This window comes from Monomorium pharaonis, chromosome 3, assembly GCF_013373865.1.
Source record: "Monomorium pharaonis isolate MP-MQ-018 chromosome 3, ASM1337386v2, whole genome shotgun sequence".
NCBI lineage: Eukaryota > Metazoa > Arthropoda > Insecta > Hymenoptera > Formicidae > Monomorium > Monomorium pharaonis.
In genome coordinates this window covers 322,502-346,307 of record NC_050469.1, presented here as the reverse complement: position 1 = coordinate 346,307, position 23,806 = coordinate 322,502, and the positions used below count along the sequence as shown (strand labels likewise).

The 23,806-nt window shown below is 36.5% G+C and overlaps 3 protein-coding genes across 5 annotated transcripts; 1 reads left to right on the top strand and 2 right to left on the bottom strand.

Annotated features, from left to right (window-relative positions):
* Positions 1-189: 189 nt before the first annotated feature.
* Positions 190-21,002, bottom strand: LOC105829290 (nucleoporin Nup37). 2 transcript variants are annotated; one of them, XM_036283760.1, is made up of 5 exons: positions 20,997-21,002; positions 6,063-6,067; positions 1,135-1,314; positions 702-1,069; positions 190-630 (listed from the first exon to the last, which is right to left on the bottom strand). In XM_036283760.1, the coding sequence occupies exons 3-5, from the start codon at positions 1,306-1,308 to the stop codon at positions 378-380; spliced, it is 795 nt and encodes a 264-aa protein (XP_036139653.1). In that variant the 5' UTR covers positions 1,309-1,314; positions 6,063-6,067; positions 20,997-21,002; the 3' UTR covers positions 190-377. The 2 variants fall into 2 exon arrangements, with proteins under 2 accessions (XP_036139653.1, XP_012523467.1); XM_012668013.2 differs by lacking the exons at positions 6,063-6,067; positions 20,997-21,002 and adding exons at positions 1,490-1,700; positions 1,855-1,984 and having other exon boundaries at positions 1,135-1,332.
* On the top strand, positions 2,035-11,766 carry LOC105829289 (exportin-5). 2 transcript variants are annotated; one of them, XM_012668011.3, is made up of 9 exons: positions 2,035-2,269; positions 4,938-5,635; positions 5,706-6,014; positions 6,123-7,526; positions 8,262-8,516; positions 8,637-8,760; positions 8,884-9,220; positions 9,346-9,715; positions 9,917-10,078. In XM_012668011.3, the coding sequence occupies exons 2-9, from the start codon at positions 4,949-4,951 to the stop codon at positions 10,076-10,078; spliced, it is 3,648 nt and encodes a 1,215-aa protein (XP_012523465.1). In that variant the 5' UTR covers positions 2,035-2,269; positions 4,938-4,948. The 2 variants fall into 2 exon arrangements, with proteins under 2 accessions (XP_012523465.1, XP_012523466.1); XM_012668012.2 differs by lacking the exon at positions 2,035-2,269 and having other exon boundaries at positions 4,949-5,635; positions 9,917-11,766.
* LOC105838352 (adenylate cyclase type 9) lies at positions 12,862-22,620 on the bottom strand. The gene is made up of 8 exons (XM_036283755.1): positions 22,073-22,620; positions 20,876-21,162; positions 19,356-20,731; positions 19,023-19,277; positions 18,505-18,944; positions 18,275-18,430; positions 17,979-18,175; positions 12,862-17,903 (listed from the first exon to the last, which is right to left on the bottom strand). The coding sequence occupies exons 2-8, from the start codon at positions 21,151-21,153 to the stop codon at positions 16,169-16,171; spliced, it is 4,437 nt and encodes a 1,478-aa protein (XP_036139648.1). The 5' UTR covers positions 21,154-21,162; positions 22,073-22,620; the 3' UTR covers positions 12,862-16,168.
* Positions 22,621-23,806: the final 1,186 nt, after the last annotated feature.

The following is a 23,806-nucleotide window of genomic DNA, read 5'->3' as shown; positions in this document are numbered from 1 at the left end:
ATATTTTAAACGACAAGTTTTGCATTATAAATTACTTTTATATATTGTCTACATAAATCATGTAATTATAAAGAATATTATAAAAATACATTTTTTTACTATGCTAGTGAAATTTTATCTCTAAAAGGATTTATACATATATATGCTGCACTCGCATCTGTGTAAAAACATCTAATTTGCTGCAATTTAGATAAATATTCTGAATCAAAATTTTATTTTAATGTATTATTGACAAGTTGATTATTAACTGGTTCTCCACTTGTGAAGAAACATTAAAACATAATAAAAGAAGTTATTATTTAAACACTATATAACATCCTAAGTTTTGGAATCAGAGCAAGTTTCTCCATGGACAAAATCGATTGTTTTAATGTAGTCTAATTTATATTTACTCTCCAAAAACATAAATCTCTGTCACTTCCAGCACAAACATAGGGTAATTTATAGTGCCATGTCATACCGCCGATTAACTTCACCTTTCCACACAATGCCACTACTTTCGATCTTAAATTGAAAACTTTCAACAAGTTATCTGGCCATCCGATACTTGATACAAGATTTTCATTCGCGTGTGAGACTCTTACTGTTATACCACCTTCCACGTGAAGTATCCGCTCATCAAGCGGACGACTAGAAATAAAGAAATTTAAATTAAAGCATGGACTAGAATAACATGAATTTAGAACCAGATTTCCTATTACCTTGGCCTTGATACATCCCAAAGCAGCAATTCTCCAGCTGCCATCGATACGACTTTCAAAGGATTGGGTCCCCAATCAGCTGCAGTCAAGGGAACAGCTCCAGAATCGAGAGACATAATTGCTTGTTGGCTTCTGACGTTGTACATGCGTATCAAACCATTCTTTTCTGCTACCAAAAGCTTTCCAGACTCTTCGCCGTGCCAACATACGCTGATACCGGGTGATGTCAAATAAAATGTAGATACACACTTTTGGTTCTCTTTAACCGCCCATAGCTTACACATATGATCATCTGAGACTGACGCTAACAGCTCACCCTCTGGCTCATAGGAGATTGCGTTCGTATAATCTTTGTGACCTTCTAAAATCTATAAGACGTATAGCACTGAATTTTAGTAACATAAACTTACAATAACTTTCCAGATATTCTTACCTCATATACATTGATGTCGTTTAAATTGCTATTGTACAATCTTATTTTGAAATCCGATCCAGCAACACAGAACGTGAGGATCTTAGGGACAATGCTCAAGGAGGTTTCCGGACTCCAGGCGATCGCGTGGGGCCTGGCATCGTGGTGAAACGTTCTGATAGGATTATATGCCATGTCCTCCACAGCATCATCTTCATCCTATCATTTAAAAGTTCACCAATTTTGTCAAGTCTTTTTTCAATTATACATTTTGCAATCATACTTTTATTCATATCTATATATTGATAATTTCTAACAAAATAAAAAAAAAGCGAACAATGATTCCTATCGAAAGGCGATTTCCCTTCGCACAAACCTGAAATCTGACAGTAGCGACAACAATCTCCTTGGCGAGGGCGATGCACATCAGATGCTGCGACCACTCGTATGGCGAGAACTCCACGCAGTAGATCCGCTCGAAGAAACTCCGCTTAAATGTAGGCGGCGTGGTGACTGCCTCGTCCATCCTATCTCCGTCGTCTTTGACACGTACGTGTGTGCGCGGATAGAAACGGAGCCGGCATAACCTATATGAGGCGTCAAACAGGTTAGTTTCGCGCGATTTTATAATGTCGGTCAATCATTAACGGACGGACAGGAAGAGCGTTATGGATACACAACATAAATATCCTAGATAAACGAACGAAAGCGAATAGATCGAAACGCAGCTTGTTCTCTCACCGTGATCCGACAGAAAAAAAGCTCGTGTATATACACGCGTTTGATCAAGGTTAGGTTAGGTTAGGTTTATCGCGCCGATACACACGGGCGACACGGTGCCGCCGAGAGGGCAGCACGTGACCGTATATGCGAGATTGCTCCAGCCAGCCAGCAGCGCGAGCGCGTGTGCCGCATCTCTTGGGAAAAGTGGTGTGGATGTGGAGGCGGAGCAGCGGGCAGCGGAGCCTGCCGTAGGTAGCACACGATTGTTGTATCTCGCGCATCGACTTTACGCTTGTTTGTTTCTCCCTGAGAAAACGGACCCAGGTATGAATTGACGCGCGGCCGACGCGACGCCGGAGAGACGCATTCCGCCGTCCACGCGGTTAGCCCCACCAACCTTCGTCTCGTACCGCAGTTTCGCGTCCAATCTAGGGTGAGTACGTGAACGAGCGAGCATGCCAGTGATGGTAGGCACACGTCAAGCTGCTTCGTCCACGCGTGTCCGTTAATACTCCGTTCGCCGGTTGGAAAGTGACGACGAGCGCGACGCCGTCGCCGTCGCCGATCTCGTACTCGTGCCGTCGCGAGTACACGCGTGCTCTCACATGTTCAACCTCGTTTCGATTATTTATACCGGTTCCGAGATTAACATTACGATATCTTGCATCAGTTTCGCGAAATCCCGCGATGTCGGTACATACTAATAAATTCGAAGCCACAATTGCCGAAAAATTTAGTCTGCTTTAATAAAAAAAGCGACCTTGAGAAAATTAATAAAATAAATTTATTGGCATTCCTAATAGCCAAATGCTAGCAGTATGCTAGCAATATGTCAGCAGATTAAAACATTGATATCGAACAAATTCCTGTTTACTGCGTCCTCATTAAACTTATTTTCTGACAGCACGATTTACCGTCATAATGCAATAGCAGAAACGCAACAGAAACTATTCACGACCTGCCTTTACAATATGATGGCAGAAACATTGTAAGAATAAAGCACGACTTACCATGAGTTATTGACAGCAAAAATGCAGCAGAATTCATGCATGGTCTGCCAGCACAATGTACCAAATTGCAGAAACAGCAAAATAAGGCACAACTTACAATATGAGTTATTGACAGCAAAAATGCAGCAGAATTCGTGCATGGCTTGCTGTTACAACACGATGGCAGAAACATGGTCACCCAAATCATAGTCTCGTTTAGCGATCAAAAAAACGGTCATCTATCTAATTGTCAGCCGCCGTTGCCATTGCTTAACTTCGAAGACCATATGGGAACTAACACTTTGTGATGATGCATAAATACTTGATGTTTATAGATACATATTTATAATAGATCAATAGATATTGTTCAGAGTATTGTTATAAAAATATGAAACATTGTATAATTAAAAAATTGATATAGGAGAACTTTAGCGAAAAAATTATCCAAATAGATTTATTTGAAAAAATAATTGTAATTTGTGATATTTTTTTTTAATTTCTACAAAAATTGAGATTTATATAAAACTATAAAAACTACAAATTTTTACTTTTAGAAAATATTTTTATATATTCATAGAAATTTTCTTTACTAGGGTTTTCCGATAATAATAAGCCATAAAAGACTACAGAATTTATCCAAAGGAATGTTTAATACTCTATCGAAAAGTACATACATCAAATATTTAACAGAAAACTATAAATTTTTTCAAGTTACAAACATAACAGTTTTTAGAATTTTAAAGAAACAAACAGTTTTGTTATTTTATGCATAATTTGTAGTATTTTATAGGAAACCAAAAATAGAAAACTTAAAGTTCTGTAGTTTACACAAAAAGTAAATTTCAATACATTTCTACAATTATTTATAAATAATGTTAATATTATATAAATAAGTAAATATTTTAACTAATAAAATTTCGAATGTTTTAAAAAATTTTAAATTTTTTAATTTTTTGTATCATTTTTTGCAAAATTGTATACTTCTAAAAAATGCTATTTGCAACAAATCTTTTATTTAAGGGATTGTAATTTGTAGCTGTTTTTTAATCTCTACAAAAATTTGATACTTTTATAAAACATTAAAAACTCCTATAAATTTTTATTTTTAGTAAATATTTTTACATTTTTATAGAACTTTTTTCTAAAGTTATACTATACAAGTTAAAAGGAAAATAATACACAAAAATATTAAAATAAATGTCTAATTGCAATACAATTTTTCTGATAATATTAATAATAATATAAGTTTAAAATATAAGTATAAAAATTTTTTACATCTAATATATCTTTTTCTTGTGAAAATTTGATTAAAATAGAAAGGGGAAATTTTACATGATATATTATGTTATAATTCTATTATTATTTCTTGACATCAGACCATGCAGTATTTGTGTTTATGCTGTGTTTATGCTGTTACAATCTGAGACGATAATACATACACGATTTTTGTTCCATTTTTGTCATTACCGGTATGCTCCTTAGTAAGCTTGACTTCTAACGACTTTCTGCCCATATAAAGTGACGTCATTCTCTAATTGATTTTTGCTTACTTTTTGTTAATACATCATGTGAACATATAATGCTTAAATTTTGTTCTCTCTATGCTAACATATTTTGTCCAATTTTTGCAGCATTTCTGTTATTATATTATTACGCAGATTCTACTAGATTTCTATTTCTAAGCACATTAGCTGACACTGGAGATCATGCTTTATTATTGCCAAAATTATGTCAGTATAACATACAGCACAGTGTGCAAAGCCTGTCTTTAACAGACTTGGTTTTTGCGGTGTGTGTGTGTGTGTGTGTGTGTGTGTGTGTGTGTGTGTAGTTGTTACAATAATGTTAGATCTTTGAATTGTTAATTATTTCCGAGAGAAATCTTTGAATAGGAACATCTTTCTTGTAGCAAATAATGCACATATGTTAAATGTCATAGAGATAGGATAACAAATTTTTATTTTCTATTTCTCTTTACTTACTCTATATTTTTTTATTTGATAAAGATGAAGCAATTATTATTATTGATACAGATAAAATAAATATTGAATTATTAGATATATCAAGTGTTATTTATTATATATATGTTGAATATTTACTGTCTCATTTCAGTGTAAGTAGGAATGGAGTTCGGAGTAGGCGATGTCGCCCAGATATCGGCAGAATTGGCTCGAATGGTCGAGATGATGATGTCACCAGGCATATCTCAGCCACAACGGCTGGATATGTACAACGCTCTTGAAAGATTCAAAGAATCTTCGCCGTTGTGCGCACAATGTGGTTTGTATCTGGCACAGAAATCACCTGACAGAAGCTCAGTGGTACGCCACTTTGGTCTACAGTTAATGGAGCACTGCGTGAAATATCGGTGGACACAAATCTCGCAATCAGAAAAAATTTTCATTAAGGAAAACGCAATGAAATTACTTCAAGAGGGTACTCAACCGCTGCTGCAGGAAGAGGCGCATATAAAAGACGCTCTGTCGCGCGTCGTAGTTGAGATGATAAAGCGAGAATGGCCCCAGCAATGGCCCACACTGCTGGCTGAGCTCAGCCAAGCCTGCACGCAAGGCGAGAGTCAAACCGAATTGGTCCTACTGGTATTTCTCAGATTGGTGGAGGATGTGGCACTCCTGCAGACGCTTGAATCTAATCAGAGAAGGAAAGACATATATCAGGCCTTGACTACGAACATGGCCGAAATTTTTAGCTTTTTTCTAAGACTAATGGAGCAACACTTTGCCGAGTTTCAGAAGAAAAGTGCCTTAGGACAGACGTCCGAAGCCGCGGCACATAGTAAAGTCGTTCAAGTAAGTTAATAAAATATGTATATCAGTGATTGATACTTCAATGAACTAAAAATTTTTATTACTATAACAGGTAGTACTGTCCACGTTGACTGGATTCGTTGAGTGGGTTTCGATAAATCACATAATGGCCGAGAAGGGAAGATTATTACAGATACTGTGCCTCCTATTAGGAGATCCTATATTTCAGTGTTCCGCCGCCGAATGCTTGCTTCAGATTGTAAATCGTAAAGGCAAGGCTGAAGATCGAAAGCAACTGATGATTCTGTTCTCGGAAGAGGCTTTGAGGTTTATTTATACCGCGGCCACTGCTCCACCACCTCTCACTGGACCTACGAATTGCCACGAAAATCACTACTTATTTCTGAAGAAGCTCACACAAGTACTTGTCATGCTGTTAATTCATTATTAATACTCGCTAATTTTATGTTGCGTCTTGTAGTTTTGGCATGAAAAACCTATTATTGTTTGCGTGGTTATATTATTTCAGGTACTGACTGGCATGGCGACGCAACTTTGTGCCCTGTGGGGAAAAGATGATGCTTCTAGCATACGGCCGGCGCATTTCAATCTCTTTCTGGACACCGTTCTCACGTTTACCATGTATCAAAGCCTGACGCTCACACATTTAGCGAACGCGATTTGGGTGATGCTGTTTAAGCATGAACAAATTAAGACAGATTCGCTGCTGCTTACGTACGTGCCCAAGTACGTCGAACACACTGCACCCAAATTAATCCGCGTTACGTATCCACACGGTAGACAGAGCAACGGTATGACCACGTATTGTCTTGTCGATTACGACTCGGAGGAGGAGTTCAACGTCTTTCTCCATCGCTTCAGAATGGACTTATTAGAAGGATTTAGACACGCGACTATGGTCGCACCTTTGGTGACATTTACGTACGTGCAACAATGGTTGACTGCAAAAATCACAAAGGGTATGGCAAACCTGCAATACAAGAGCGATCAGAACGAGCGAGAATATCTTGAATGGGAGGCTCTTGCGCAAGCATTAGATTCCGTTGTGTCCAGAATCTTGCTAATCAATGAGCGTCCAAGCGTGCAAACTGGTCTACAACTGTTGGAATTGTGTTTGGGTTATTCACCGCAAGATCCTTGGCTTCTGTCTGCTCTGTTGTCCTGTATAAGCGCCCTCTTCGTGTTTCTGTCGATGTCGACTGGTTCGATGGCCATGCCAGGTGTTGCTATTCTACCACGCGTCCTCGAGAAAATTTTTGCTGCGTTGGTATTCGAGGCGCCCGGCGAGAACGAGCGCAATCGTTCACGAGCGGCCAAAAACGTGCGACGACATGCGGCTAGCCTTATGGTGAAGATTAGTATTAAGTATCCGTTATTACTGCTACCAGTATTTGACCAGATACACACGATGGTACGCAGTCTGACCCAAGAGCCAAGCCCGTTGTCTCGAATGGAGAGTGTCACGCTATACGAGGCACTGCTGCTCATCTCCAATCACTTCTGCGATTACGAAAGACAAACTCGATTTGTCACGGAGGTGATCGGCAATACGTCCAGAAAGTTTATCGCGCTGGGCACAGAATGGTTCAAGGGACCGTTAGAGCTTATGCGATTCGTGGGACTAGACAGACCACCGATGGAGAACGTGCTGGAAGATCCAGCCCGGCATAATCGTAGCGATCTCATGATGTGTATCTGCACTGTTCTGAGTGTGGTTAAACGATGCTCAATTCCAGAAGATCCTGATCGTGCAGCCCGAGGTGGTTTCGTGGCCGCACTCAGCGAAAGCGGTAATCCAGTATATCGAAATCCAGCAACACCTCATGTGATCCCCATTTTGCCAACGCTTTTCGCACTACTTCGAACAATGAATGGTCTTTTTAGTCATGCTGCCCTTGCCACTCTATCTGAGGTAATAATTAATATTAATCAAGTAAAGTATGAAAATTTGATGTAAAGGTGATTGAGAATAAAATTAAGCTTATAATTAATTAGATATATAATATATAATATTTCTACAAAAACTAAACAAGTCCAAGAAGTTTTCAGAAAACAATAAAATTATAAGCTTTGATTAATATTTGAAGGATTCATAAAAAAAATATTTTAAACATTTACATTTTCATTTTTACAAGAATTTTATATTTATTATTTATACATCACATATTTTAATTTATTTTTTTTATAAAATTAATAAAAATGAAAATGGCACTATTATTTAAAACAATAATTTTTACACTTTTTATGTATAAAATTTTATAAATCGTTTTTAATAAAAACATTTATACTTTTCTTTATACAAATATAATTTTTTCGGGAAATATAACAGATATATGTATAAAAACGAAGTTTCAAGGTTTTAATTAATATTTTGTGACCCATTAAAAAAAATCTTTGAAAAATCTCTGAACTTGTTTGATTTTTATAGGAAATTTTTAAATTGTTTTAATGTGTGTAACAGAGATGTATTTATAACAATAAATAATTTGATATTTTGCAAATTAAACTTAAAAAAATACAAGTGCATGTGAAGTTCCATTTATTTCGACAAGCAAGGAATTACTAATTGAATAAAATAATAGAGTTGTGTTAAATGGTATTTTGTTCTTATTAAACACAATATTGAATATATTTATTTTTATTCTAGGGCTACAAAAATGCTCATGGACTTTTGGAATCAGAGAAGGCGAATCTTCTTGGTATAAATGTAACCAATGACAATAATAGTGAAACGGACCAGGTCTCAAGCACATCTCTGGTTCGAATGCAATCATTCCTGAGTTCAATTCATGATCAGTGTTACCATATGTTGGGTAGTGGTTGTCACATGATTGGTCGAGATTTTTATCAATTACCTGGACTTGCACCGGCTTTATTGAATTCGGTTTTCTCGAATATGGAGGTAATTTAATAATTTCGTTTTATTTTTCTAGTAAGTTTCTAAATTAAAAAACTGTGCACACACGCATACAATGAAATAGATAATCAAATGGAAATCAAAATATGTTTCTGGCTTTTTTAGGTGATTCCAGATTATAGACTACGGCCAATTATACGCGTATTCATGAAGCCGTTTATATACTCGTGTCCACCGGCTTTTTATGAGAGCGTACTAGTACCTGTACTGGCTCATGTATCCACACATAGTTAGTTATCATAACAATTTTTTTATTTTTTCCATTTTGTCATTTTTTACAGTATCAAAATTAAATATAAAGCATACGTTTGGCATACATCCTGTTACATTATTTTTTGCAATTATATTTCAGTGTGCCAAAGATTAAGCGCAAAGTGGCAGTATATAGCACATCTTTACGAGTCCGGCGGTCTAGATGAAGAAAATACCGACACGCAAGAAGTTATTGACGACATGCTCAATAGGAATTTGACCAGAGATTTCGTGGATGTATTAAAAGTGGCTCTGGTCGGCGGAGCCGCTAGTGACGCTGCTCCTCCAGACACCATGGAACAAGACAGCGGGGGAATGGCAGTGGATCCACCTCTCTCGCGTGGAAACAGCATTGTCGCCGAAGTCGTCAGCGAGCTCGGGACTTTCGTTTTGCGTCATCCGTCCACTTGTCAGAGCGTCGTCCTATGCGTACTAGGGTGAAGTATAATCATAATGAATAAAAATGTCACTGGATTTTATTGTAAAGTTATAAGAAAGAATATTAATTTTTATTTTTTTAAGTACTTTGTTGACTAATAAATAACGTACCTTGTATTTTTAGAGCGCTCGCATGGAACGACTCAAATGCAAGTCTCAAGGCTACAATGTTGACTGGACCCGTAGTGCGAGCGCTGGCGGCTGATGGCAGTCTTACTCCTTCAATGGCAGCACACATCATGGTAGCTGTTCTGCAAGGTTTACAATTGCATGGTCAACACGAAGCCAATCAGGGTTCCCTTATCACTCTGGGCGCGCAGGTTTACGAGTGTCTCAGACCCAAGTTTCCAAATATCATTGAAGTGATGCAACAAATCCCAGGGATCAATCCTGCCGACTTGCAACGCTTTGATGAGAAAATGTCGGTGGTTAGCACGAAAGGCAATAAGGTGGAGAAGGGAAAGAAAGATCTCTTCAAAAAAATTACTAATCAGGTATATGATTGCAATATTCGAAAGATGTATTTATCTCAGTCAATTCTTTAACTTAAAATCTGCATTTATTGTCTTGTTAAAAATATAAAGTGAAGTAAAAATAAAGATTTTTACTTTTGAGATTTATCATGGTTTTGTTGTGTCTTGCACCTTTTTAAACGATAATCTTATAATGATCGGATCTAAATGGCTCTTTTACAGCTTATTGGCAGAAGCGTAGGTCAATTGTTCCGTAAAGAAGTCAAAATAGACAATTTACCCCGGATAGAGGTGTCCGGTAAGCCTCAACCAGTGCGCGTGGATGAGATTTCGAAGAATGCCACTGATACGGGAATAACAGCACTATTTGCTGGATCTACGTAGCAGATAATTTTAGAAAACCACATTTTGGATAGCTGGTCTAACTCAATAAGTAATTATAAGTTATTGTAAAAAAGTATCTTCTCAAGGATGGCCATACGGTGGCGCAGAAAAAGAACATTCGATTCAAAACTACTGAAATAGCAAATTTCTTTTTAAGAAAATTCACAAGTTTCTTTACGGGAACTCACAGCCATAATAAGCCGTATTGAAGTGTGCGCGGTATCATCTCGATTTATACGCAAATTGCAAATTTCAGATATTATCTTTTATTTATATTAACTGTATTCCTTTAAAAAGTGTTTTTAAAAAGACGTGTGATAGAAAGGGAAAAGTAATGACACACGAATTTTAAGAAAATTGCAATTGCTTTGTAAAAACTCGAGGTAATACCTCCGGAATCCTCGGGCATATCGATGCCTGATCACTCCAATTATTAGGTGCTGCAAATTAAATCTCGGATTATAAGTTATAAATACATCTATTTTATAGTACACTTATGCAATGATTCGTTTATTTTAACCTTGATTTATCTGGATCGATAATAATGCGACATGCACTTTATTGAAAGAGATACATTAGCAATAATATATAATAATAAAAATAAACAGATTTTTATAATTCCAATTTTTGTTTAGAAGAAAAGTAATTGATTGTTATTATTATAAAATATATGTTCCTTCTAATTAAGTACGTGTACATTAATCATTATCGATTTGATAAATCAGAACTACTATCAGAGTCAACAAATCATTGCATGGCAGTGTACATAAATGTTTATGAGCAATCAGGGAAATATTTCTGCACTTTCTTCACTCTGAACTTAATTGATAAATTTTAAACTGACGAAGATGCAACATTATACGCTTCGCGATATAAATATAGACAACTTTTTTACACTGCACGCGTTCTGTCTTTCTCTCGTTACTCTTATTTATTATAATTAATTTTAAAGACTCGCGTAGAAGGAAGAACAGTTGATATCGTTCGTGTTTGCATTTCATATTGTTATATTCAGGAATATTCGATATCTTTTAGGTAGCGATAGAAATTTTTCTTATACATTATCAACTGTTCAATGTCTATTTCCCAACTTTTTTATTAAAAATTTCAAACGTATCATATAATGCCGCTTCTTTCGTGGTAAATATACGTGTAAACGTGTAAAAATTCGTCGAGATTGTGGAAAAATTTTACAATGAAACATAAGGGACTATTGTGATAAGATTAATATACAATGAGAAAATGTTACAATATAGGTGAAAGCAAACACGTCTCGAGAACCACAAAGTGAATTTAATTACTTGGTATAATCGAAGAAAGAAGAGAACCGATATGCGAGTCCGAGCTGTGACTGATGTGTGCTAAAACGAACACTATAATATATTTATTATTTTCTTTTTTTTTGCTACTTTTTCTAAATTATGTCTTCGAAGTCCGTAGAGTTTGTAGTACGTTTTGGCCCGTACTCTTTAGCTTTTTTATTTTCATCAGTACTTAAAACAGAATAAATGCTTTACGGTTTAAAAATAGAAAGAAATAGAAACTTATGGAAAAAGCTAAAAAAACCATATTTGTTGTATTATACTACGCTGAGGATTTCGAAGTATAGAGTTTATTACATTAGTGTCTCATATATATATATACATATTGTACAATAAAATCTTATAATGGTTGAGCTTATACCAGAATAGAACGAATGTAATCGCTTGCTACACATACAACATATATATTTTTGTTTCAAATGTGATAGTATATATATATATATATATATATATATATATATATATATATATATATATGTATATGATTCGTTGATTTTTCTTTTAAGCCATGGATCGACGCCGAAATGTGTGTACATGAAAAGTCGATCAACGTCTTCCTTACAACCGAGTTTTCTCGCGATGTATAATTGGAAAACCGCGATACAATTTGCAAATCAATTAAATTTACATATTATATTTACATAGAAATCGAGACGGCAGTTTTAATCAAGAGGATATGTATATGTATATGTATATATACACGATCTATGCGAGAACAAACGGACACATCTATATATTATTATTACGGTTTTGACATAAATGCAAAATAACAGTAAGCGCGCAAATGACAATTAATGATTTAAGAGGTAGGTAACCGATTGCACGTGCATTTTTTCGAAAAGAATTCAGACGCGTATTTAGAATATTGAATCTTTTAAGACCGAAGAATCACATCGTGGATCATCAGACTACTACCATTGCAATATCACATATCAAAAATGTTTTTAGTCCATTTTCGAAAACTTTTTATTCTCTAGTTTATTCGACTAGAACGCATTCTACATGTAGAACATGTTTTTAATTAAGATCATTGTTATATTTGATTACTGTCTCATATGCTTGTCTTTTCCCTCTATTGGAAAGTCTGCGTGACGACGCGTTTTATATTTGATAAATTCGCAAGTTCTTGCATTGGTAGTTATACTACTTTCTCAAGCATTCCACTACGCTTTTAAAAAAGCAAGTTTGCGACCGTAGATTGTATGAGAAGAGTAGTTATTAATTTATAATTACTGAAAAAAGAAAGAATTCCGTCGCTGATATCGCGATGGAAGATACCCTCTTAATGCCTAAACACAATAACAGACAATAGGAACAGGAAATAAAGAAAGAGAAAAAGAGAGATCCTTTCTCTCTTTCATTATTTCTATTCCTATTGCCTATTGCCTGGCATTGTGTTTAGGCCCTTACAGAAGCATTTAACTTTATCGATAAAACATCGATTACGGAAAAAAATAAAACTTATTTCCTTTTCGTTGTATTCTTCCATGATACAAATCAACTTTTTTACTTGTATAACGGGGACACCTGATATACAATGTTATACACTATATGTACATCGAAACGCGTATCACATTGCCAATTTTTTACAATGTGTCATATAAAGTGTTTCACATTAACTTTTTTAAAGATCGTGCATGCTATTACATGAACAATTATCACCAACGAAATACACGTTCACGGTACAATAATCAATTATGATAATTATTCTGAGCCATTCTGGTATTGCAAAAGTCGGCTTGTTTCATAAGCGGCTTTTTTATCAGATTGTAAAATTATTGAATTAGCAGTATATTTTTTGAAAATTCTTTATTTTTTTTATTGACTTAGAAAATTGACTTTGCAACAATGTGATATTTGAAGTCATATTGTACATTTATATATTTAACTGAAATTGAAAATATAATAAAATTACCTGGATGGCATTTTATGATTGTTTATATATATGTACACATAAACAATATATATAACATTTATATATTTATATTATATATACATATATATAAACAAAATAATCATACATCACGCTTTGTTGTAATATTAATGTTCCGACGATTTATGCCAAGCGAGAAAGAGACGAGAATCCACTCGTTTTCAAGACTTCGCCCGTTTTTTTTGTACATCAGTTATAATAAAATTAGCGGTATAATGTTGTATATAATATAATAAAGAAATTGCATTGACAATAATTATATGTACGTCTATATAATCTGGAGTCTCTCTGCCTCGTTGTCCGTAGAACTTGTATGTCGCTTGAGATATATATCGCTCGATAAATATATATATATATGTACACGCACGCACGCACGCACGCACGCACACACACACGCACATACACACATACATACATACACACATTTATCGAGTGTACATACAAGTTATATATACATACACAATATATTTTATTTGACATCTGCAATATACACGTATTCCTTTTGTTGTCCCACAGATGAGTGTAACATATGTACATTATAGATCATATTTGCGAGCACATGCTTTCGTGACACGAGTCGATATCTCACTCGATATTTGAACGCAAAATCTTATAATTGACTGTAATCATAGAAATGTTGCATAAATCTTGCGATATACCAAATAGAAGCAATGCATCGTAAAATTACAATATCGCAGCTCTCTTTCAAATCCATCTTTTTAAAGAAATTATATTTTAAAAAAACTTCATACACAATCATAAATATATTACAGCATATATTTATAGGGATTGGAACTAACATTCAGATCCGTTCATTATACATAATTATTGGCATTATTACTTTCACATGGAACAAGTATCTTCATAATATAAGTTAAACGCTGCTTATTAAAACCACAATTAAAATTCTTGTGTCAATAAAAATATATAACATTCAAAATATACACGTCAGTTATGATCCAGACCGTTTATCACGTATTGCTTGCATCGCACTGCGTATTATTTACATAAAACGCACATGTCTAGCTTCTTGTGTTAACGTTAAATCTTTCGGAAAAATCTTCAAAATTCTGTACACATATATAAATATAAACATATATGTAAACACACACATAGGACGCGCTCACACGCTCGCGCGCAATACTCATGTCCGCACGTACATACTATCTACATAAATTCCATCGAACGTGGTGTCACTTATCGTTGAAATTTAAAAGAAAATGCAGCAATATATTCTTTGGAATCCAACGTAACACTTTTACGTCCAGATATGACAACGAACATGTTTACTTAATGATGACAAGAAGCACTTTATTATGAGCATTAATCGTTAATTCGTGTCTGCGGGCTACATTTGGAATGTGCGATTTTATTTTTTCTCACGTATTCTACCATACTTTATGTATATTCTCTGTTTACATGTGCACACGTCCGCGGCCTGAGTCATTAGTTATTGATCTTTGGTAAAATTTTTCGTCCGTTCGTAATCTAAGATAAAATTTCTAACAATAAGATAAAAATTTCGTTATTTGTTTCTATCTGTTCCATATAAAACAAGCTTCAATCGATCCCTAACACTTTGTCTTATATTCATCTTATATGTGACGAGTCACAGTATCAGACAGGAAGACAAGACGATGTAAATTTATATTCTTTAATATTATATATATTTTTTCAAAAATTTATTTCATTCATAATTAACGGGGTATTCGAGTTTCGTTGACCATTTATCGTGTTGGACGCACTTCGCTGTTTTTCTTAGAATATCAAACAGGATTGGATGCCACGCGTATTAATAATTTCTCTCAAGTATCGCACAAAATGTCGTTTCATCGACACTCGATCATTCGATCAAGGATAATTTTTTTCATAACAATTTAGGAAATATAGACATTAGTTGCACTTCACACATATCAGATTTGACATTCAAGTATACATATATATTCGTGCAAAAAACTTATTTGTGGCATCTATATACTTTACCATATGTACATATACACAAATAATTACCATTTCAATGTTTAATAACGTAAAACGTTTCTAAAAAAAGATTCCTTTGTCACCAATTCAGTTTTGTACTTGAGACAAAGGCAGATCTTGATAATTTCCCACGTTCTCTTTTTCTCATTAGACATCGTTCGAAATTTTTACAAAAATACAGTAATATCTCTCGTTAATAAATATCTGTCGCTAACAGTTTGAGCAGTCAACGAATAAGGCGTATTGTAACATTTTTTTCGGCGGCGTACGTGAAAATTGCTATGCTTCGCAGAAAAGACACTATTCTATTCTGTTTACCTTCTCTTACTCGTTTCACTTACACTTTTCCCTAATCAACATGACTAATTAGATTGTATGAGGTAACTGTTAGATCTGTCTATTGATATCTAAACATTTTTCAGTCTTACAATAAAAATTTTGAATTTTGGGATAGTATACGAACCGAACAATAAAGTATTTATAACTTCTATCATAAACTTAATTCTTTTCCCTCTCTGACTTTGTTATATTTAATTTTATTTTTATCAAATTATAAACACAAAAAAAAGAAAAGTTTTCTCTTCATATTTTGATAATAAAATGCAGATATTATTGAAATACTTTTGTTTAATAATATGTAAATATATTAAGATAAAAAAATATATTACTAATTCAATCGAATGTAGTTCATTTATTATCTCAAATTATAAAAAGTTAAATTATGAAAAATGTCTAAATATTAATGGACAGATCTAATTTTATTATTACAATCGCTGCAGGCCGCAAATAGTGTCAGATTATCGACAAATGATCGTCGCGTAGGAGAATAACCGACAGAGAATTGACGCTGAATCTTCAAGTACCGGTCGTATCAGCATCCTTCTTTTTTCCTATCAACAGGAATACATCCATATTGTCCTTGCCTTTAACGTATACCTGACCACGCGGTTCAAACTCGTATCGTTCCGACAGAACGTCGAAGCAATTACTTGCTATTTGTATCCTACCGGCAACTCCAGTGGAATCCATTCGCGATGCTATGTTGACCGCGTCGCCCCAGATGTCGTAGTACAACTTCGTAGCACCAATCACACCGGCCGTGACATCACCGTAGTTGAAGCCGATTCGCAGAATCAGTTTGAAACCCAACAGGTCCCGATTGAAATCGTATATCACTTTGTGCATCGCTACGGCAAAGTCCATCAGTTGGAACAGGTGCGTGTATTCGTGCTCGCTCTGCTCTCTCACCTGCGGATTCAGGCCGCTTGCAGCCATGAAGGTGCTTCCGATTGTTTTGATCTTTTCGACGTTCGCGTACTCCGGACTCTCAAGTAACTCATCAAAGTCACCTATAAGCTCGTTGAGCACGCGAAGATACTCCTTACCACCGAGATATGACTCGTCGTACAGCTCATTAAAATTGACGATACTGGCAAAGATGATGCCCACGGACTTATGATTTTGTGAGTATTTCGCGGTGGTCTTCAATTGATCGGCTACATGCTTGGGTATGATATTATGTAATAGCCAATCAGCTTGATTTTTCATTGATTGTACGCGCGCCTTGTCACGTGCTGCTACTGCGTTACCGTGGAAGCACAATCGATAACTGATCTCAAACTCGCGATTCAGAAACCAGACTAACAGCAGTAGCAGCACCATATCCAGATATATCTCCGAATTGTACAATCTCTCGTTATACTTGGTATAAAACATCTCACGAGTCGTAGATAATGTTTTTTGTTCATCCGTATATTTCGCAACTAATGATGATGTTGTCACGATAGCGGAAGCGTCAGCCAAGTTTCTTGTACCGTTTGAAAAGTTCTCATCGTTCATTTCGCTAGCGAGCGATTTGAGAAAATTCGAATGTAGCGAAACAAATTGCGCCAACTGTGAGTCGTTAATACGACCGTTGCCATTGTTACTACTATTTTTATTACTGAGATTCTCTTGATATAGTGACATGTGACTCACCACAAGACATATAAATAATATACCAGTGAGGGTAACCAATAGGTTTTTCATCCAACAGTTGAGCTGCGTAAAGTTACAGAAATGTACTAATCCGACGAAGATCAAGTAACTATAGTAGTACTCGAAGTTGTTGAGACTCCGAAAACTGTTGCACGTGAAATTCATCAGGATAGAAATGATCGGTAGACCGACCAAGACCGCACCGCACACATGCCACGGATACCATCGAGAGAAGAACCTGAAAATTTGCTGCGTAAACGTCGCGTGAGCTGTATTCGGATAAAGGAGTTGCCGGATGCAGAGCGACACCGCGATCACTTGAATGGTGGTGGCAAGTACGGAAAACACTGTATAGTAAATCGTCGGTTTACACAGAAGGAACAGAGAGATCGTGATGGCTGTGTAAACCAAGGCAGATATTAAAATGTCGAAGTACGTGTTGAATCTTGAAGTGGCTAGGGTAGGCGGATTGTCGCTTATACCCTCGCTGACCTTATGCGCGTTCTCTCGGTATTCTTTCTCCATTTCCTTGTTCTTGAAGAAAAGAGTGACACTCGACAATGGTGGTTTAACAAAATATGAGCGCTGAGAAGTCACATTATCTTGGACGCACCTTCAAATAAAAAATAATTTTTAAAAAAATCCACATCGTGATTTGTAAAGCAAGCTAAAGAATAATTTGTCTCACCTAATTAATTGGAGATCGGATTGCTTCCTTAATTTATGAAAGCATGCACCAAATGTATCAGTTACTATCGGAGGAAACGGATAAGGAGGCACCGAAGAAGGTTCATGAGTGGAATTCAACGTTGAACTAGAAGTATAATAGCCACTGACCCTGTGTCCCAATAAATCACCTTGAGCTATGCCATTCATCAGGAACAACTACAAATAAGATTGTTTAAAGAAATAATAATTAAAACAATATTTAATACTAAAAAAAATATCAAAATATACTACAAAATGAGATTTATAAAAACTTACCTGCTGTTGTATACTACTTCGCCTGCTATTACTTTTAATACCAGAGTCTTTTCTACTGCAAATGGAAGAAGCGTTACTAATTGGCTCTTGACCAGATAATAAAGGACTAGAAGGTACAGGATTCGGATCCATTTCAACGCCGTTGTTAAGGGGAACCTGCAAAACGATCGTAAGTATTAATTAATGATGTTTTAAGTAAGTAATAATTGTGAATAAGGGTAAAGAGCTACCCGTCTAAATCCATTGCATTCTTCGTATGTCTGAATATCGGGTTTCACTCGTTCCATAGCGATATTCCTTCCCTCTTCTATCTCCAGAGGTATCATTTCTTCGGTCGTGCGTTGTCTCTGTAAGTATCTCCATGGTTTATTTCGCACTTTTTTTTTACCGTAACTAGCGGTAGACGTCGGACTCTTGTTCGAGTCTTCTTTCTCATCCACAATATCACCATCGTTCTCAGAATCCAAGATACTAGGCAAGGAATTAGCCTTCAGTTTCGCGTTCGTGATCATATGAAGATAGTGATGTCGTGGTTTGGCTTGATTGTTGCACGACGCCAGACGATTTCGCGATTGCATCAGTGGTGAGATACTCTTGGGTGACGTGACATTCGCGAAAAACTGGTTCATGAAATCCGACTTGCGGGCTCTAATGAAATAAGTTTTAACACCTAGAATGGTGAAAGATTTCACACATAAAATTCAGATCTCTAATCCTTTCTTTTTTTTCATCACATTATTTTACTTACCATTGACTATTTCTCCATTCTCCGTAACGTATTGATTTCCTAGAAATCTTAAAGTATTTTCACTCAAATGTACACGGCCGGGTTTTCCCGTGCTCTCCAGCTTATTTGCCAAAGTCACGTCATTTGACCAAACATCGAATTTGAATCTCTTAGTGCCCACAATCCCGCAAAGTACAGTGCCTGTGTGCACACCAACTCTCATATTCACGCCCTCGCGTCTCTCGATGTCAAATTGTTTAATAGCTTCGATCATGGCTGTTAAAATACAATTAAAATTTTCAACAATATTAATTTTGATTAAAAAATTATCAAAGTATATAATGTTCCACTTACCTAGTCCCATTTCTATACAACATTTCGCGTGATCGGACCTTGGTTCTGGACATCCACTTACGCAATAGTAACAATCTCCTAATGTAGAGATCTTCTCGCAACCATGATGTTCGCATAGATCATCAAAACGTTCGAACAGATCATTTAGGATGCCTACTAATTCTTCTGCAGTCTTGTTTGAGCTCATTCTAGTAAATCCGACAATATCGGCGAACAAGATACTAACGTCCTCCATCGAGTGCATGTTGAACGGACGAAACAATGAACGAATGTCCGTATTATTGGACGGTATCGAGCCCTTTTTCAGAGAGTCCTCTCGCTCTCTCTCGCGTTCGCTCTCCTCCATAAGCCAATCCGCAACCTTCGGCGGCATAACGGAGTGTATCATTTTCTCCTTTAATTGCTTTTCCATTTCCAGCTGCCGGCGGACCAACAGGGATTGACCGACCTTCATAAACGTACCACGCATTCTTACAAAGGTCATTATCAAAATATGCACTCCTATCAAGTGAATACAAATCTGCATCAAGATCCTTATTACGAGATTCGTGGAGAAGTCAATATCATTGGCGAATAAGTTATTATTAGTGTAATCTACAGGCGATAAATTTACGGTGGAATTAATAGCAGTATTTAGCATGGATGATACGCTTGAATTTAATCTCGTTAAGACATCCGTGTCGTTCAGGGCACTGTGCAATCGTTGAGCCACCGTTTCTGAGTATCTCGGTCCCACATTTATCGTATCTCTGCTTTCACGCAATTTCGATATCGCCTCTGTACTAATTGGTGCAGTAAAATCACTAATATTACGTATCACATTCTGTATACCAGCAATTAAAGGATCCTTTAGAAGTGAATGCGTAAGTAACAATGTTTTCCCTTCTTCCGCCGTCATACTGTTAACTCCTGAAGTATTATTTTGTAAAATTCGTTCGCTCGTGTAAAATCCCTGTCGCGCGTCCTTCGAGCCGTATAAATAGGCAGTCAGGAATTCAAACATGAATGAGTACAGCGTGGCTATCCCCACGCAAGCGTAGAGTGGCATCGGCAGCACTGTATAAATGACTAATAAGATTTCGGAGCACAAGGCAAAGTGTCCGACCAGAGTCAGTCCATCCACGTGAGGCGGTACTAAGGCAAGGAAGAGTAAGGATAGGAAACAGAGCATTGACGCGACTCCCAGGGAAATTGGTAATACGTAAGATTTGTAGTAGTCTGTATGCGTTAAATAAAGGACACCCGAGACCATAACTCCGAGGAAACCTAAAACACCTCCTATTGTCACCAACGTCGATGTATCGTTCTCTATCCCGATTATAACAAAGTACATTAGCCACGATAAGGTCACTAGCAAGATATACGTGAGAGCGTACCTGTAATAAATAATAATCACTTAGAGCCTTTCTAACTATTTCTAATTGAAGTCAAAGAATTAATGATTGGTCCAATAATAATATTCCCAATCATACATAGATAATAATTATACATGTTTCATAAGTATATATTACGATACAAACCGAAATCTTAATCTAATTTGAGGAAAGGCACTTCTTTTAAACTGTTCTTCGAGAATTTCCGAATCAAATCTGGGATTCCACCAGGATCGTGGTGCTGCGCGCTCAAAAGGCACAGGTAAACTGATACCACAGCATCCCAATCCCTGGCTACTATGTGCCAGATATGTTTGTATGTATGGTGCCAGAGATATGTGTATCTCATCTTCAGCATCTTTGCTATCCTTTGCTCGGGTAAAGCTGACAGACGAGCCACGCTTCTGCTCCAATTGAGGAGTCATGTTGACAATCTGATAGAATTCAAAAAGTTACAATATTCTGAGATATATTATTAATATAATAATCAAAACAAAAGAATAAATCACTTATGAATAAAAAACACATTTAAAATGTTTAATAAGTCAAAAATATTGACTTTATTATAATATATATATATATATAATTATACATATATATGTGTGTGTATGTGTGGTGTGTGTGTGTGTATGTGTGTATATAGTTTGGTTTGACCAACCATTATCTATTTTTATATAAATAATTAATACACTTGTACAGTTAATCTATATATTTTTTATATATTATATTATATAAAATGTATATGCTATGAATTAAAGAGAAAACATGAATGCTATATATATATATATATATATATATATATATATATATCCATATCCAGTTATTCCATTGAGTGTCATCTATAAATACTATGTAGCTTGAACTATTGACATATGCATTATCATTCTGTTACAACTATAATAAACAGCTGTTACTCATAATACCATGCATAATGCTACTTAATGAATGCCACTAGCGAAGACTCGTAATTCTCTAATCCACATGTTTTTTTTTTTTCATTCACTTAGGCTGTATTGTTACGACAGATGATTTTACAATGTTAAGCTTAAATTCTCACAAACATGAAAATTTGTACTATCTAAAAAGTTATAGAGCGGTTCGTACATTTCAATAAGATAATCGTACGAGAAAATGAGCGTTTCTCTCGTTTCGTAAGGTGCGATTTTTCACGCGTGCCGACGACAAGCGCGAGACGTCTCGCGTCAGGTACCTTCGGCGAATTTGCTCATCTCGCGTACGTTGGACGCGAGACGTACGAATTTGTCAACTTCAATATCAACTCCCCTACAGCACGAGTCACGCGTCGACGTCTTGGAAGTGACAGCGACAGGGGAATTCACTTACCGCCAGTTGATTCACGTCGGTCAAGGGCGGGAACGCCGGAGAATTTGAGAGCTCGTCATCCTCCTCCTCGCCTGGCTCGAAGGCACTCACAGGAATCAGCTAGTGTCGCGGGACGCCATTTTTTTCGTGACTCTCCTTCAGCGGCGCCGTCGCGGGATGCAGACAAGCCTTGGCGAGGTCGACGTCGAAAGACACAACGGTGGACGGATTATCATGGACGTCGGGAAGAAAAAAAATAGCGAAAAAATCACGCCTTTGCCTCGACACCATCAACACTACCAAGACGTTCTCCACTATGATGTTCCACAGCCATCTTAAATCCGTCAGCAGAAAGGACGACGACGACCAGACGACTCGTCGGACTGGTAGAAGTGGTAGACACGATGCCTAGGTTTCCCCCCCTCTACTTTCCTCTCAGGAGATCAAATGTCAAACGAAGAACTACCACTAAAACCGTAAACTACGAATGGAAATTTTCAACGTCATTTAAAAAAAAAAAGCGAATGACGTTCTAGTGACAACCATATAGTAATTTTTCGCAGGAACTCCGTTAGAACGGTTCCCATTTCGCAACCAATCGCAGGCAAAAATTCCCCTGACGAGATAGCCGTATTGGTTACTAGCACACAGCCAATTAGAGACCGAGCGTGAGGGTGGCTTTTTCAATCTAGAAAAAGGTGCGGGAATCATTTTATTCGTTAATAGTTCTGAAAGATTATGCTTTAGTTTACACCGAGCACTTGGTACGCGTACCAAATAGTAAATAACTAATGAATGTGTTTAATCATTGGCTGATCAGCTTAAATTCACTACTTAATACGCGTACCAAGTGCTCGGTGTAAACTAGAGCTATGACTGAGAGGGGTGGAGCTGGCGGTGAGGAATCGGGTAAGACTGAAATCACATGATGCGAAATAGAGCTGCGGAATAGAACGTGCGTCATAGAAGCAGCCAATCAGAGCTTTACCACATCAGAATGCGTTGATGCGGCAAAGCTCTGATTGGCTGCTTCTATGACGCACGTTCTATTCCGCAGCTCTATTCCGCACCATGTGATTTCGGCCTAAGTTGGTAAGTAACTGAACTTCTTTTCAAATCACAGTAACAATCATTATATTTTAGAAATACAAGTCTATATGCCCTAGTTTACACCGAGCACTTGGTACGCGTATCAAATAGTAAATAACTAGTGAATGTGTTTAATTATTGGCTGATCAGCTTAAATTCACTACTTGATACGCGTATCAAATGCTCGGTGTAAACTAGTAAAATGAAACAAAGACACGATATTTATAGCCTAGTTTACACCGAGCACTTGGTATGCGTATCAAGTAGTGAATTTAAGCTAATCAGCCAATGATTAAACACATTCACTAGTTATTTACTATTTGATACGCGTACCAAGTGCTCGGTGTAAACTAGAGTTATGATCTTGAGACTGTAAAGGTTATTGCGATGTATTATATATGTAAAACATTATGCTAGTTACTTGCTAGTTTGAAGAAAAATGGCGGACGTGGGAATACCTACTTTTTTAGTGCTCTAGCGTACCAAGTGCTCGGTGTAAACTAGGCATATGGGTCCTCGCACAGACTTTACATAACGCATAGTGCACGACGCATAAGAGAATCAATCAATCAGAGTCGTCTATTTCCCTCCCCAGGATATAAATAAAAACCTCTGATTGGTTAATTCTCTTATGCATTTTGTATTATGCAAAAGTTTGTGCGGCGG